The 16,398-nt window shown below is 63.1% G+C and overlaps 2 protein-coding genes across 5 annotated transcripts; one reads left to right on the top strand and one right to left on the bottom strand.

Annotated features, from left to right (window-relative positions):
- Positions 1 to 392: 392 nt before the first annotated feature.
- On the top strand, positions 393 to 12,645 carry DEDD (death effector domain containing). 2 transcript variants are annotated; one of them, XM_072847019.1, is made up of 5 exons: positions 396 to 1,932; positions 7,604 to 7,982; positions 11,323 to 11,430; positions 11,969 to 12,115; positions 12,194 to 12,645. In XM_072847019.1, exons 2-5 carry the CDS (start codon positions 7,658 to 7,660, stop codon positions 12,568 to 12,570), a joined length of 957 nt encoding a protein of 318 aa, XP_072703120.1. In that variant the 5' UTR covers positions 396 to 1,932; positions 7,604 to 7,657; the 3' UTR covers positions 12,571 to 12,645. The 2 variants fall into 2 exon arrangements, with proteins under 2 accessions (XP_072703119.1, XP_072703120.1); XM_072847018.1 differs by having other exon boundaries at positions 393 to 1,932; positions 11,969 to 12,645.
- A 1,310-nt stretch (positions 12,646 to 13,955) lies between these two features.
- Positions 13,956 to 16,390, bottom strand: NIT1 (nitrilase 1). Of its 3 annotated transcripts, none has more exons than XM_072847020.1 (7): positions 16,271 to 16,386; positions 15,698 to 15,787; positions 15,328 to 15,588; positions 15,101 to 15,204; positions 14,875 to 15,008; positions 14,595 to 14,720; positions 13,956 to 14,256 (listed from the first exon to the last, which is right to left on the bottom strand). In XM_072847020.1, coding segments are annotated over exons 1-7 (996 nt in total). In that variant the 5' UTR covers positions 16,273 to 16,386; the 3' UTR covers positions 13,956 to 13,977. The 3 variants fall into 3 exon arrangements, with proteins under 3 accessions (XP_072703121.1, XP_072703122.1, XP_072703123.1); XM_072847021.1 differs by having other exon boundaries at positions 15,694 to 15,787; positions 16,271 to 16,318; XM_072847022.1 differs by lacking the exon at positions 15,698 to 15,787 and having other exon boundaries at positions 16,271 to 16,390.
- Between the last annotated feature and the right edge of the window lie 8 nt (positions 16,391 to 16,398).

The following is a 16,398-nucleotide window of genomic DNA, read 5'->3' on the forward strand; positions in this document are numbered from 1 at the left end:
AGAGACACCCCCCCGGCAGCGCCGACCCCCCGCCTGTCACTCTGCCCTCAGTCAAGATGGCGGCGCCCCCTCATGCCCCGCAATAGGCGCGAAGCCGCGCCCGGCGGACCCCGCCTGCCCTCTCCCGAGATGGCGGCCGCCCCCCCACGTGCCCTAAGGGCGTGGCGGCCTTGCCAGCTTGCCCTCACCCAACATGGCGGCCGCGCGCCAGTGCTCCCGAAGGGCGCTGAAGCCGGCGGCGGGTGACCCGGATGGGCCCGCCCTCCCGCCCTTATCCAAGAGGGCGCCGCGCTCCCCGGCATTCCCAATGGGCGTGAAGGTGGAGAGGTGAGCGTGGCCCGGATGAGGGCGGGGCCGCACCGCGCGAGGGGGCGGGGCCGCGGCCCCGGATGTTGCGTCGCGCCGGAGCCGCCGCGGCCGCCTGCGAGCGGGGAGCGGAGCGGACGGAGCCAACATGGCGGCGCCGAGCCTGGGGCGGCCGTGACGGGGAGGCCGCGGCGCCCTCAGCCCGGGCAGCCCCGCAGCGCCAGCGGGGCCCGCGCAGCGGAGCGGCGGCCGAGCCGGCGGGCATGGCGGGGGCGGCGTAGGGGAGGCCTCGGCGGTCCCTGTGGGTGAGGGGACGGGCCCGGGCCCAGGCCGCCTTCCCCCCCCCTCCCCCCCACCTCAGCGCGGCCCGGTACCGGGCAGAGGCAGCGCAGGAGAGGCCTCGGGTGCCCGGGGGATGGGGGCCTAGGGGCGGCCGCAGCGCCGTGGCCGCGGGGCCGAGCCGCTCCCCTCGGCAGCCCGCGGAGCCCCCTCCCCCCCCCTCGGGCCGGCGGCCCCTCGCCGCCCTCCCGCCCCTGCCGTTCCCGGGGCCTCGCGGGGGAGGCCGGGGCCGTCCCCGAGCGGCGGTTGCTGGACCTTGGACCGAGAGGCTTTAAAAAGCCGGGTGCTCCCCGGCGGCGGGGGAGGGCCGGAGCCGGGCCGCGGGAGCTGCCGGGCCGCTGCGGCATGTGCCGGTAACGGGGAGGGAAGAACCGAGCGGGGGTAGGGGCGAGCGGCGCAGCGGGGCCTCAGCCGCCTTCAGACCACCCTGTGTGGTGATTTAGTGCTGTATTTCGGGAGCTTTAAGCTCAAAACTTCTGGGAGAGGCGGAGTTCTCGATTTTATTTTTTTTTTTTAGTATTTGATACAAGCGCAGGGCAGCGCGGCCGTGGAGGTGGGGACGGAGCAGCCGAGCGCTGGGCCCGGCTTCCCGAGCAGGCTCTCTCCTGGGGGATAAGCGAGGCTTAGGGAGCCGCTGGGGAGGAGGCGAGCCCTGTAATTGTGAGTAAACGCAAAGGAGAAGGTATGGGCTGAATTTTAAAAGAATAACCCAGTTCGGATGACCTTCTCCTGGCTCTCTTATTAAGGTTTATCACTTAACCCGATCCAGTTTCTGGAGGAGTTGCTATACTGAGAAAGCAAATCGAGGTTTAAGGTATTCCGAGCACCCTGCCCGTCGCCTGGGTTTGCGAGGGCGGCGTTAAGTCCTGCTGGTAAGAAGGGAACAGGGGAGTTAGTTCTTCAGGAATGGTGTCCTTAAAAAAAGATATGACCTAGGGAGCGCAGGGTGAGTTCTGGACTTTCCTTTTCCTCCTCCCCATGTCAATAAATTATTAAGTAGGGGAAAAAAAAAAAAGAAGGTTTTGGGGTGGGGGGAAAAAAAAATTGGGTGGCTTCTGGCAAGTCGACCAGCTTTAACACTGACCGCCGGTACCCGACTCTGGAAGTTTGGCTTTCCCGCTACAAGAGCCATACGTGAAACTCTCTGTAGGAGCTTCCGTGGTGTTGTCGGGTAGTTTATTTAAAAAGTCGAGGAGAAAAGGGGATAGAAGACTTCTTAAAAACACTCTCGCTTGGCTGCTGTTCGAATCGTGGATATAAGCAAGACCAGAAGAGCTCCTCACTAAGGTGGGTGTTCCTATATGTTGGTTTTTTTTTCTAATCTACTAACAATTCGCCTGTCCCTCCTCTCCTGTAAGGAGCTGCTCGCGTTAATGCCGCCGGTGTTAATAACTCTGCGGTTGGCCTCATTGTCCCTGCTCAGGAAAAGTTTGGGAAGCTTGGCTGAAGGTGAATCCTGATCAGGCATCTTTTTGCTGATGGAAAAGGCGAGATTGGTAAAGCCGGCTGCCCGGTGCCTTCCCGATGAGCCTCTGGGTGCCAGCCAGGGCTCCGGAGGGGCCCGGGCGGCGCTGCCCGGCTGACAGCGGCGGCGACGCGTCCCCTGCCCGCGCTCCCGTTTCCATGGCTCGAGCGTCGTGTGCGGTTACGCGCCGGCGTAGGGGAGAGCGGCTCCAGCGCCGCTGGGAGTTTCCAGCGTGGGGATTTTGTTGAGGATTTTCCTCTTCTCCCCGTCAGCGTGCGGTGGCTCGGGTGCCGTTCCCGGGTGGTGGTGCTCCATCTCGGCGCCCCGGTGGTAACCGGAGAGGGGTGTTTGCCAGCGCCGGTGCTGGTCAGGGCGGGCATTAGTGGCATTGGGAATCAAGGCTGTAGTTGCCACTCGGTGGCAGAAATTAGATTGGGGGATTAATTGAGGTGGCAGGGCGATGAATGGGGCGATAAATGGAAGCGAAACGCACTTTAAAATAAAAATCCCCCTCCCCCAACTAAACCCATGCGCCAAAAAAACCCCCAATCCTACCCTGAAACAACTGCTAGCAGAACTATTTTTGCATCTGGCTCGTTCTCGTGGGGTTACGAATACTTTGTCCGGTGACGCAGCGTGGCTGAACGCTTCCTCTTCCTCCGGCCCTCCCTGCCGTGGGGTGTCCGGGGATGGCCGTGCACGCTCGTCTGCTGCCGGTGAAATCAAGTGTATTTTGCTGGGCTGGGACTAGCGGGTTTGCTGTAATTAGTGGTGGGTTTAGGTGTTTTTTTTTCTGCCCTACGGGCATTATTGTATCGACACAGACCTGCTGTGCCCTCAACCAGCGCTGACCCAGATACAAAGTGCTACAGAGGGAAGGTTAAAAAAAAAAAACAAACCAAAACTCCTCCAAAGAGGACAATTATGCATTAATCTTATTTCTTCTCAGCTCCCTTTGATCGGTTCATCCTCTGCGCAGCAGGAACCGTTTATATCCCCACTTTTCTCATTAATCTATCTTGTCCCGTAGCGAGTTTATCAGCTGAGGTTACCTGTCCCGCGGGCGCGATGCCTCGGGATGACGGTGTGCCGGGACGGGTGTCGGAGCGGCCGCACCGCGGTCACCGCGGGCAGCGTCCCATCCGTCTGCAGCCCGCGAATCGGGAAGATTTGCCGACCGTGGGGCCGGGTATTTGGTCCCGCAAAAGAGCAGCAGCCGAGCGGCCTCGGCGAGCAGCTCCCGAGCTCGTGGCCCATCCGGCGCAGTCCCGGCTCCTGGGAGAGGAGCCGGCTGCAGGCGGAGGTTCGGGGGCCAGGACCGCTGTCCCGACGGACGGGATCTGTGCCCTCCGCTTGCTGTGTGCGTGGGGTGAGCTGCGGGGTGGCTGAGCCCTTTCCCGACGGAGGAGAGGGGAAGAAACGTGTGTTTGGTGTGACGGCGTCCGCGGGAGCTGTCGGGAGGAGAGCGGGGGCGAGCCGGGCAGCCAGAACCGCTCCAGACTAATGGCCTTCTGCAAAGGCAGCTTCAGGTTGAAGGTGCCTGAAGAGGAGAGGAAGAAACCTCCTGGTTACCCGCTGCCGGGGCGGTGAAACCGAAGCGTTTGGCTGTTTGTTTCTGTTTGCGTTTCCTTCTCTTTGGTAATCGAGCGCGTTGGGAAAGTTGGCGTTTGGGTTCTGGTTCTGCCTCGGGGCTTCGCGCGTCTGCCGAGGCTCCGCGGTGCCGTTCATCCGGCTCTGCCGCGGCCGGTCCTCGCCCGGGTTGAGCAGGATCGCGTCTGGTCTGCAGCGAAAGCGCGACTAGGTGTCTCCCTCGCATCTGTTTGCGGCACGCCGGATGGAGGAGGCTGGGATAGGGCTGCGCTGGGAAATCCACCTCACAGCCACGTTTCGACTTGAAGTTGGTATTCGTGGCTTCCGTGCCCATCCAGGCAGGAGCGTGCTGTCAGGAGGTGGGTTTTTGTGGTAGTCACCTCAACTTCAGCGTCAAAAATCCCCAGCATCCGCGTGGGTTAAGCGAGATGTTTGAGTAAGGCTCGGACTGATTAAGTGCAGAGCTTTGTAGGCACCAAAAGCTTGTTTATCCTGTTCACCTTAAATTATTTTAATGATCCTGGAGTGCTGCGGAAGATCTCCTCCTGAGCGGGTGTGATGTGCTGCTCCTTTGTGACGAGGGTGGGCAGGGGTCTGGTCACGCCTGCCCTGGTACGGGAGAGCCACGGCGCGATCGGCTAGCCGGGGCACGGGCAGCTCCTCGTCTTCTCTTGGGAGGTCTTTCCCGCTCCGTGCGCTCACGACAGGGACGTTCCTTGAGGAAGTTCAAAGGATTTTAGGTTTTTGTTTGTTTTGTTTTGTTTTTTTTTTTTAAAATGTACGTGCGCAGTAAAGTGCTCCGGCCTTCCGATCCTGTGGGTTTAAGGCAGGAGGAGAGCCAAAGGCGAGGGGAAGCAGGGATCTCTTCCAAGTAGCGGCTGCTGGAATCCCCTGCTTGAAAATAAATTTAACAGCTTTTTGTGGTTTTGGGTGGTGCAGCTATAAGGAACTGCCCCCCGGGACTCAGTACTTCCCCCACACACATGAAGTCTCTTTCTGCTGAATCTCTTCTTGTTGTGTTCAGGCAGCACAATGTCAATTTGCCCCCCCTTTTTTTTTTTTGCCTTCCTGGAAAAAAAAAATGCAGTGTAATTCCAGGGTGGTTGGTACTAAATAATCAAAAGATAGCGTCTGCCGAATTCCTGCCTTGGGTTTGTGCAATTCAGCGCTTGGCAAACCCGACTGCAGAAAAACGAGCCGTTTTTAATGAAATGCTATAAAAGAGGGTCCCAGAGAGCAGCTCCCGGCGCTTGCGTTGCCCAGGTTGGGGTGGTTCTCCCGGTTTTGTGGTGCGGGGCAGATGGCACGGGCGCTGCTTTGGGGACAGAGATCGGGTTTCTGGGGCTGCCGCAGGAAGATGTGGCGGTGTAAATATCCAGGCAATTAGCTGATAAGTGGGTGTGTGGTTTATGTTCAGTTTTTTATCTCGGAGCTGCTGACGGGACGCTGGGAAGAAAGCAGAGGCCTCGCCTCGCTCCGCCCGTGCTTGTTTCTCGTGCATTTTACTTTGTGCGGGAATATTGACGGCTCCCGCCGCAAAACCCCGGACCAGAGCGTGTGTGCAACACCTGCAAAACCCGGTGGGGCGGGGGCAGAGGGAGGGCTGTGGGTGCAAGCCGAGCGGGGCCGGCTGCCACCGGGCCCTCAAACGAGCGGCCCGTGGTTCGTTTACTGGTCGACACCGGTGCCACAGCACCAAAACCATTCTGGGTGCGGCCGAGGAGCGCCGGGGACTTTACCATCAGCTTGAAACGCTGCTTTCGGCAAACACTTTGTTTGCCCTCGGCGTTTTTTCTGCGCATGACAGCGACCATCAAGACTAAGGCTTGTTTGTCTTAATTTTTTTTTTAACACTTTTATTCTGTGTTGATGCAATTACCGTGTGCTGCCTGTTGATATCCTGTTGTGATGCAGCTCCTGGTAAAGGCCTCTCCAAAACTTGGCTTTCACGGGGTTTACAAGACCGGAGAAATCCGTTCCCTCTCCTGGGATGTGCCGGGCTGCAGCCCAGCGCGCTCTGACTCCTCCGTGGAGCCGATGTGGCTCAGCCCCCGCCGCAGGAGGAGCCGTTGGAGAGGAACTGGGGCGCTTTATTCTGATTTTTCTCCCCTCTCTCCTGCACGGAGGTGGCTACAGGCTGTTTGTACCAAGAAACGTCTTCACTAGGAGCTGCGTTCATAGGACTTTTCTACTTGGGGGGAATCTATATGGTATATAGTGCCGTCTCCTCCCCAGCTGGAGCAGTCAGAGCTGTCTCAGACCGATTTCAGCGCAGCAGTCGCTCGACACATTTTTAATTTAAGCTATTTGCATTTTACAACAGGAATTTAAAACCCTGCTGGTGCCCTGTTAGGTGGGTGGCCACCGGCGTGGAGACGGGCCCCGTCGAGGGCTTCCCGTTCCTCTGCCTGCCTGGGGCCAGAGCGTGAGTCACGGGCTGTGCTGGGAATAGATGGGAGATTCCTGCTGGTGGCCCGTGTTTACGCCGCCGCCGCCTCACTGTTTTGGGAACGGTAACCAAGCAAAGCTGCCCCGTGGTGACGCCGGCCGGGCTGGGGTGAGCTCTCTGGAGGGGAGAGGGAGCCGTGGCCCGCTGCCGCACGGAGCAGGGAGCCACCGATTTCGGGGCTGGACCCCGTCTGGAACTGCAAGGGTGGTATCAGACTGCGATCTCCGCTCTCCCGCGGCCTCTGGTCCGGCGTCCCGCAGGGGAGGACGACTCCTAACCCGGTTAAACTAACGAGGGCCATCGTTTTAGGGTGTAAATGCGGTGCAGCGACAGCGTGACGCCCCTGTACGGCACGCCGAGGGTGTCCCTGGGGCGGGTGCCCTTTTGCCATGGGTGCTGCCGCCAGCCTCGAGCCCGAGACACGCTGCAGGCGCTTAAATGCGCTTTGGGGGTGCAAAGGCCCCTCCAAATAGTTCTGGGGGTGCCCCGGGTCCATGCGTCGCCCCAGCCCGCTCCCAGCAAGCCGTGCGGTGCGGTTCACTCCTAACCCGATCACCGCGTGCCCTGAGCGACTGGCGTTGCCGAACGGCTCATCGCCAGTTCCCGGCCTGTCTTGCGGCTGACTCCGTGCAGTGGCACGGTGCCGTCCCCAGACACGGGACACCTTAATGTCACCCGCTTGGCTGTGACAGCACTCGATTCCCAAAGGAGGTCAGGCAAGGGCCACAATTCCTGCGGGTCCCTCCTCTTTTTGGCCGGGTGCGTGACTCCCTGCGGCTCTCGGTGAAGAAACGAAGCTGTTGGTGCCGCTGAAAGAGAGCCGGGTGACAGCAGAGCAATGAGGAACTTCCCGGGGGGTGCCGTAACCGGGCGAGAAACCTGCTGAGACGAGGAGGGTGAGCCCCGAGTCGGCCGCCGAAGCCAGTCTGACGAGGCTCGCTCTGCTCCGACTTTGAAGCCCAACAGGTCGGGGCCTGCCGAGCGGCTGATTTGCTTCTCCCTTGATGTTTTGGCACGATACCGGTGGCTGCGCCAAATGGCTTTGTGCGGTTAGTGCCCGCTGGTGTGGCGGCGGAGAGTTTAGCTGGGGCTGTCGAGCCGCCCGCTCGGCTTTGCCGGGGGACACGGGGACTCGTTTTGCTGGGGTAGAGGACATCAGTCCTCGCCTGGGTTGTGGTCTGGAGCCGTGCCACCGAGCGCCGTAGCTCGTAGGTGTTTCTGCCAGACGGTGTTTGGGTTCATAAGTTAACGTGGCAGAGACCTGTCAGTGCTGGCAGAGCCCGGTGCCGTCAGTCTGGTGCTCAACCCCCAATTTTTGGTGTAAGATGCTCCGGCAGAGAAGGGGACGAGCCGCTGCCGAGCGTGGAGATGTGGTGGAGGGATGCGGAGTGGGGTTTTTAATCAAGTTTCCCTGGGGAAGGGATTAAAGCCTGTTGGCCCTCTCTGTCTTCTAGGGTTGCGGCACTAAGAGGAGCCCCCGGCTCGGCGTGTGCCAGCAGCGGTGGAAGATGGCAGCCTTCAAACGGAGCCGAGCGCAAGCCTGGCCGGAGGAACGGGGCGACCGGGAGCACGGGCTCTACAGCTTGCACCGCATGTTCGACATCGTGGGCACCCACCTGACCCACCGGGACGTGCGGGTGCTCTCCTTCCTCTTCGTGGACGTGATCGACGATTACGAGAGGGGGATGATCCGCAGCGGCCGGGACTTCTTGCTGGCGCTGGAGCGGCAGGGCCGCTGCGACGAGACCAACTTCCGACAGGTGCTGCAGTTGCTGCGGATCATCACTCGCCACGACCTGCTGCCGTACGTCACCCTCAAGAGGCGACGGGCCGGTAAGTGACACCGCTGGCAGCCTGGCCCGCTCCTTAACGAAGCCCGCTTCGTTATTCAGCCGTCTCCTGTTTCTCCTCACCGACACCCTGGAGGCACGGTGGTTGAAGGACCCCGAGGCTTGTAAGGACAAACGGCTGCCAGGACAGCAGGGAAATGCAGGCAGAGAAGGCAAAGGGGTATTTTACAGGGTTTTAGCAAGAGCCCACGCACAGTTTTGGGGGGGTTAAAGCCTCGTTTCGCTTCTGGCAAGCGCCGAGGTCTCCTTTTTTCAGTGGCAGAGAACTGGGATTCCTGCTGTGTGCTGTGCAGCTCCGCGACTCCCAGGTCCGTGCCTCCAGCTCCCAGCTCCCGCTGTTCGTCTCCGGTTTTTAGGGAAACGCTCCTTTCGGCCCGATGTGCCGCCTGGGGCGCGGTGCCGTGGGCAGCCCCAGGGCTGTGCCGGGGAGCGAGAAGGAGCCGGGAGGGTCTGGGGAAACCCGGGGCTGCTGCGCTCGATGTGCCGTTGGCTGCGGGGGAAACGTGCTCCTCCTCCTGGGGCCGAGGCAAGTTTGGGAAGGCGACCAATGTCCTCCCCGAGCTGGTGCTGTCGGTCCTGCGGTGTGCCGTACGCAGAGAGGCTGGAGTGAGAAACCCCTGTCCAAATTCAGATTTTTGGGTTTTTCCCGCCCATTTGCCAGTGGGATGCCCCAAACCCCCCTCTTTCAGTCACCCCTTTTCCCCTCACTCTCTCTTGGCTGGGAGACCCCAGCAGTGGCCCGGCCCTTCGGATCTGGGTAATTTGGTGGATTTTCGGTCACTTCATGGAGCTGCCAGGCTGAGCTGATCCACTGCCCTCCACCAGCTCAGCCCTCTGCCTTTTTTTTTTGACAAAACCCCTCAATTTACAGTTCAAAGAATGTAACCCAGATTAACCAGAACCGGAGGAGTCGTGAAGGAGAGTGCACTTGTTGCAGGGGATGCGTAAGGCAGCTGCTCCAGCAGGATTCAACCTCTGAAATTTGCATCTTTGCTTTAAATTAGGATAATTGGGCTTTCTTGGCAGTTCCAGGCTGCTGAGTCTCCCCGGTTTCTGCTCGCACCGTGGCCAACGGTGCTGTTCCCCGCCAGCGCTTGGGAAAGCGGCGAGCGCAAGTAGAGGCAGGCATTAAAAACTCCCCGTTTTTGGGGGGTGAGAGGAGGGACGGCAGCGCTGGCGTGAACAAACCCTTGAGCTGGGGCTGTCACCGGGAGCGTGGTCCCGCGCTGCCTGCAGCCTCCGTCCTGCCAGGGGGAAGCTGGATCGGGCGGCTTCAAAAATTAACGGGGTTTTTTTGTTCAGTCGTTCCTTAACCAGCATCGGGCTGGGGACGCTGCTTTTGGAGGCAGCTGCTGCCTTGTGCCGCTCCGAAATGCCAGAAACTTCCAGCCCTGATGGACCTCGCGGGATGGAGCCTGCGTGCAGGGCAGCCCTGCCTGCACCTCCGCCCTGCCTGTGCAGGCTCAGACCAGACGCCATGAGGATTTTCCCATTATCCGGCCTTTTCTGGGAGCCGGGAGCGTGCTCTCTGCCCTGTGTGCCGCGCTCGGACGCGGCTGTGCCAGGGATGGATCCCAGCCCGTTCCCCAGCCTCACAGGGCAGCCGGCACCACGGCTTGGTGCAAGCGGGGCGTAGGAGGCTGCTCGCCGGTGCCGGTGCAGCCTTCCGGTGCTCTTCCTCTGCACCAAGCCAAGAAAAACGAGAGGAAAAGGGAAAGCGGCGGGTGCGTTACGCAGACCAGCTGTGCGGTGCTTGGATTCAGGGAGGTTTCCGGTGATGCCGATTCCACGGGGCACACCAATGGATCCACGGCTCTCTGTCCCCCGCTTCGTGTAGGGTTTGGGGGTGTTGGAGCGTTATTTTTGTCTATTGAGCAGCTTTTTTGCTTGTTGGGTGTACAAATCCAAACCGCAGGGGCACTTGGCTGCTGTACCTCGGTCGGCTGAAGCCAGGCGAGCCCTCCCCGTGTCAGGTTTTGGTGTTTTCAGGGTGAGACGGATGGATCGATATTAAAGTGTGATACCGGCGCGGTTGAGGAGCCGGAGGTCAGCGTCGTGTGAGGAGCGATGATCCGTACCCGTGAGATCTCGTTCTTGCTATGTCTCCAGCCGTGCTTGGGTGGAAACGGTTTAATTGAATGTGCAAAAATAGCATTTCTAAAAAGCTTTATTAAAGGCACCTTACATGTGGTTTGTAACGCGCAGCGCTTTGCATTTAAAGAGGAGGGATCGGTTGGTTAAAGGAAGTGTCCTCTGGATTTAACGAGCTGACTCTCGTCTCTGGTTCCCGTGTCCTTCCAGACCCTGCAGCAGCCAGGAGCTCTTGTCTCCTCCTGCCTCATTCGTATTCATGGCACCGAAAAGGAGCGAAACCCCGTCCCGAATTACTTGGCGCGGCCGGGGCCGGCTGGGCGGAGGTGGAGGGCGGCGGAGGGAGCTGGGGAGACCCACAGCCTTGGCTGGCTTCGCTCCGGTGGGGATGGGAGGGATCCTGCCTGGGGACGGGCAGCGCTCTGAGCTCACCGGACAGGACAAAAACAACCTGCAGAAAATGTCCTGGCCCTCAAAAATAACTTGTTTCACCCCATAATCTTTGCTCAGCAGCTGCTTCTGCTCAGCAGCTTGACTCTCCTGAAAACCCCGTGTCCTGCCAGCGTGTTACTTCAAAGGTTTGATCTGCTGAAGTCGGGTAGATAACGTAGGCTTAGCATTTTGGGGTACGCCGGTTTATCCTAAAGCGTTTTGAGCGGCTGGGTCCGCCCCAGGGGCCTGGAGCTGCCACTGTCGTCCGTTCCCCCCCCCCAGCTCCACTCTGCCCTGGCTGCAGAGGAGGAGGAGGAGCGGTGGCTGCTCCCCCAGACCTTTGCTTAGACCGACACGAGCTGCAGGAGCTTGTGTAGGGAGCACGGGACGAATCCGGGGCTGGTCCGAGCGATCGCCAGGTACGTACGGCACGGTACCGTGCCGGCACAGTGGCTGTCGTGGTGCGGGAGACGCTGCCGGAGTTTCTCTAGAGGGATTGCGTGCACGCAACGCCGCCGGCCTGCTCCGAGCCCGGGTGTTGGGAGTCTCTGTGGGAACAGAGGGAAACGGCCTTTCCTGCCCGCAGCTGGGAGGGCTTGGCTCCCAAACGGACATTTTTCCGAGAGGGCTGGCTGGAGAAACGGCCGCTCAACGTGCGGCCGCGCCTGGGGGATGCGGAGCAGCTTAAGCACGCGTTGGCACCCACCGCGTCGGGAGAGATCTGCCTTGGCCTCCCTCCCGGAGGGGCCCGTGTCCCCTCTGTCCCCTCTGAAGGGGCCCGTGTCCCCTCTCTCTTCCAGTGTGTCCGGACCTGGTGGACAAGTACCTGGAGGAGACGTCCATTCGCTACGTGACGCCCCGAGCTCACAGCGAGGCGGAGCACGGGCTCGGCCACCCCCATAAATCAGGTGGGTGCGGGTTTGCCCTCTGCCAGACTCGGGGTTCGGTCCGTGGGGGACTCGGTCTGTGGGAATTCATCGGGACCATCCCTCTTTTGCCTCCTTTGCTCCCGCTGGGAGCACGGGGCCTCGCCTCTGGCTGACGGTGATGGCTTCGTCACTGCGGTGACATCTGACCCTGCTGCCACAATCCCCGCGGCTTGGGGGACGATCGAGCGCGGAGTTTGACACCCCCGGACCGCGGTGCTGCGGGGAGGCCGCTCGGTCTCGGGGCGTAACTTGGGGTTCCCCTCTCGGGGCTTGCGCGGGCTCCTGGAGCTGCCAGACACCCCTTGGGACGAGCGTCCCGGGACAGGGGGGACGACTGGGAGGTGACAGCGGCGTGGAAAGGAGGGGAGGGCGGGAGCAGAAGGGCTCAAACACAGATTTGGAGCGCAGCCAGCAAGGGCGAGCGGCTCCGAGAGCTTTGGCAGGGCCTGGGCGGGGGAGCGGCTCCCCCGGGGTGTCCCCAGGGGGGCTCAGCGTCCCCTGCCCTCTCCCTGCGCAGTGCCTCCCCACCACCCCGTGGTCTGCTGCTCCTCCGCGGGACCCCAGATCTGTACCAAGAGGCCCGGCCGCGGCAGGACCCTCCTCAGCAGCCAGCGCAAGAGGAGGAAGTCGGCGACGCCGGACCCTAAGGAGAAGCAGACCTGTGGTAAGAGCCTCTGGGGGGGCTTCGGGGGGGTTCCTGGCCCCACGCCGGAGCACTCACCGCCCTCCCCGCTTCCCCCAGACATCCGCCTGCGAGTCCGAGCCGAGTACTGCCAGCACGAGACGGCGCTGCAAGGCAACGTCTTCTCCAACAAGCAGGACCCCTTGGAGCGTCAGTTCGAACGCTTCAACCAGGCCAACACCATCCTGAAGTCCCGGGACCTGGGCTCCATCATCTGTGACATAAAATTCTCAGAGCTCACCTACCTCGACGCGTTCTGGCGCGACTACATCAACGGCTCTTTGCTGGAAGCCCTCAAGGGCGTCTTCATCACGGACTCGCTCAAACAAGCCGTGGGCCACGAAGCCATCAAACTGCTGGTCAATGTGGACGAGGAAGATTATGAGGTCGGGCGCCAGAAACTCCTGAGGAACTTGATGCTGCAGACGGCTCCCTGACGCCCGACGGCTGCTCGGTGGGATCCAAGCTTTTTCCTTCTCTTTTTTTTTCTTTTTTTTTTTTCTAAAAGAAAAGGAAAAGATGATTGAAACCCCCGCCCGGTACTGTGCAACTCTGGGTTTGGAGCCGCGGGGAGCGCCGGAGGCTTACGTGTTTCCTCACCCCTTTCCTGTCCTGTCACCTCCTCTCTCGCTTTGTTTTCCTTTTTTCTCTTTTATTTTGTATCCATTAAAAACAAAACAAAAAAAGGCAAAAATCCTGCCTGGGGCACATCAGTGACGGGGCTGGGCGAGCCGGGGGGCTCAGCGGGGTTTGTACCCGGGTGGACTCGGCCCCGTGGTGCCTGCGCCGGGTTTGGGGGTGGCCTTGTCCCCCCCCTGCCCTTGTGTCACCATCCCGGGGGGGCTCCGTGTGCCGGGGGATGCCCCACGGGCCGCATCCCCCCCCCAGTTTCTCCCTCAAAATGCCCGCCTTCCCCGTCGCCTCAGTGGGTTTCTCAGGAGTAAAACCGTCCCCTCGCCGGGCTGCGTCCCCGCGGCGTCCCCTGGACCATGTGCCTTCGCGTCCCCCTCCCCTGCGGGGGCCGGGGGGGAGGACCAGCGCCGAGGGACGCCCCGAAATCTCTCGCCTGTCCCCTCTGCCTCCCCCTCCCCTCTGCGGCTGCCTGGCTCCGTCCCTCCTCTCTCCAGCTGGCAACTGGGACAAACTGGGACAAGCGGCAGGCCGGGGCGGTGCGATCTGCCTGCTGCTGGCAGCTGCCTGCGCTCTGCCTGCACGTGTTGGAGGGCGGCCGGCAGCGTGTGGTCCTTGGCCGGTGGCCACCCGGCCCCCGCCCTGGCTCCCCGTCCCCGGACAGCCCCCGAAATGGCCGTTCCCCCCCGCCCACTGCCTGTTGTCCCCAGGGGGGATTTTTTTTTTCCAGCTCCATCCTGGTTTTGTGGTTTTTCTCCCTGTCTCTGCTCGGCCGCCGGTGGGTGCGGACCCCCTCCAGGGCGGGGGGCAGCCCCCTGGGACTCGTGGTGTGTGTGGCCCCCCCGGGGCACGCAGCCCCCCCCCCCTCCGCTTACGGATGATTCTGGCACAACTTGGTGTAATTTCTGTGACTTCTGTATTTTTTAAACTTCAATATAACAGTCATATTCCCTCTGTAGCTTTCGGGTTTCTTGAAATAAACATCTACTGCAGCGCCTGGCTCCTTCCTTCTGCCCTTGCCTGCGCTGGGGGGGGGAACCTGGGCCCCCCAGCAGTGCAGGGGCTTGGGGGGGACACCAAAAATGAGGGGGGACACCCTCCTGGCTGCGGCACAGGGAGCCCTGAGTGCATCTTGCTGCTGCATTTTGGGGAGAAATGGTCTGAAACGGAGCAGATGTGGCCCTGCTCTGGATTTTACTGTACCAGGGAGGGGCTCACGGCGCCGGCGCCAGCCCCACGGCCGCCACGGTGCCGTAGAGGTCGGGCCGGCGGTGGCCGTGCACCGGGATCTCCCGGCGGATGCGGTGCAGGTAGTCGAGGTCGATCTCGGCGTAGCAGAGCCCGGGTCCCTCGCGGCACTGGGCCACCACGGCACCCCAGGGGTCCACCACCAGCGCGTGGCCGTAGGACGTCCGGCGCTCGTGGTTCTTCCCGGTCTGGGCGGCTGCCACCACGTAGCACTGGCTCTCGATGGCCCGGGCCCGCAGCAGCACCTGCCGGGGGATGCGGCACTGCCGGACCGTGGCCCACGGGGCGGGGGACGCGGGGCAGAGAGCACGGTTTGGGTGGGGGTGTTGTGGCTGGGCTGGCTGTGCCGCCTGCCCCTTAGAATACCCAAAAAAAGAGGCTTTTTATCTTAAATTTGCCCCTCTTGGCTGCGGCAGGATTTGTCCCCGCTCGCTTGCTGCTGGAGACGGTGGGGGTGAGGGCTCAGCCCCAGTCCGACAGCCCCCCCGGGGCGTCCCCAACCCTGCGGGGGCCGAGCGGCGAGAGCCGCCCCGGCGGGGACGAGGGGCAGGGGGGGAGGCCCGAGCTGCGGGGCCGAGCTCACCTCCCAGTGCGCCGAGCCCGTGGGGATGGTGAAGGCCGAGGGGTAGGTGAGGATCTCGGCGCCGGCACGCCGCAGCGCCAGCGAGATCTCGGGGAAGCGCAGGTCGTAGCAGACGGAGAGGCCGAGCTGGCGGGGCGGAAGAGGGGACGTCGGCGAGGACGCGGCGCGGGGCTCCGGGCAGAGGTTAGGGGACAGCAGAGGGGACGCGGTGCTCGAGCCGGGGAGCCCCTCGCCCCGCAGGGCCCCCGAGGGTCCCCGGCGGCGCCCATCTGCCCCGTACCTTCCCCGCCGGCGTGCTGACCGGGGCCACGATCTCGGTGCCGGGGTTGGTGAAGCTGCTCTCCTTCATGGTGACGCGTCCCTCCAGCTCCACGTCACACAGGTGGGTCTTCCTGTAGGCGGCCACGAGGCGACCTGGGGACAAGAGGGTGCGAGGGGGGGACACACGGACACGTCCACGGGGGCCGGGGACCCCCGGTCGGCAGCGCAGGGCCGGGGGCTCTCACCTGCGGGGTCCAGCAGCACGTGGCAGTTGTAGATGCGCTGCGTGGTCGGCCAGTCCCGGCCGCGTTCGTGGAAGCCGCCCAGGGACAGCCACACGCCGCAGTCCCTGGCGAGAGGGACCCGGGGTCACCCCGGCTCCGCCGGGGACGGGGATCCTGCAGCCGGCACCTGCGGCTCCGTCTCCGCCACCCCGGTCCGCGGGACGAGCGCGGGGGGTCCCCGTCGGTACCTGGCCAGCTCGGCGTAGCGTCCCATGAGGTCCCCGTCCAGGCCCTCGGCCAGGCTGAGCGTCTGCGCCGCGTCGGAGCCGATGTAGTCGAAGCCCTCGGGGAGGAAGACGAGGCAGGCGTCGCGGCGAGCCGCCTCCCGCACCAGCCCGGCGCAGGCGGCGAAGTTCAGCTCCTTGTCGGGCGTGGAGGTGACCTGGGCCACGGCCACCAGCGGCTTCAGCCCCGGGGGACCCGCCATGGCGCGGGGCGGGCGCGGGGAGCTGCGGCACGGCACGGACGTCAGCCCCGGGGTCGCGGGCGGCCCCGCGGGGACCGCGGCGGCCCCCGGGGCCGGCACGGGTCACCCCCCCGCGTGCCCGGGGTACCTGCCCGGGGTACCGGAGCCGTGCGGGCGTCTCGGGGTGCGCGGGGGGGGCCGGGAGCAGGCGGCGCAGCGGGGTCCGGGGCACCGCTCTCAGCCTGGGGCGGGGGACCCCGGCGTGGGGAGGGGGGTCACGGCTGCTGCCTTGTCCCTGTGCTGGGGGGACACGGCCCCGGGCGACCCACGGCCCCGCTGCCCCCGGCCCGCCTGCAGCACCCAGGTCACCCCCAACTGCCCCAGCACCCCCAAACTGCCCCAGCACCCCCATTTTCCCCAGTCCTGCCCCAGTTCAGAGCCCAAACTGCCCCAGCACCCCCAGCTGAGACCCCAACTGCCCCAGCACCCCCAAACTGCCCCAGCACCCCCATTTCCCCCAGTCCTGCCCCAGTTCAGAGCCCAAACTGCCCCAGCACCCCCAGCTGAGACCCCAACTGCCCCAGCACCCCCAAACTGCCCCAGCACCCCCATTTCCCCAGGTCTGCCCCAGCACCCCCAGTTTCCCCACCTCAGCCCCGCACCTGCCCCCAGGCCCCATCAGCCCCCCAATCCCCCAGTTTGCCCCAGATCCCCCCCGCCCGTACATGCCCCGCCGGCGGCACCGAGGGGACGCGGGCAAAGTCCCCCCGCCGGCCGCGCCCGCACCAAAGATGGCGCCGGCGCCGCCTCACCGGGCAGCGCCGCTGCCCTCTACCAAGATGGCGCCCGGCCG

This window comes from Ciconia boyciana, chromosome 26 (genome assembly GCF_034638445.1).
Source record: "Ciconia boyciana chromosome 26, ASM3463844v1, whole genome shotgun sequence".
NCBI classification, from domain to species: Eukaryota; Metazoa; Chordata; class Aves; order Ciconiiformes; family Ciconiidae; genus Ciconia; species Ciconia boyciana.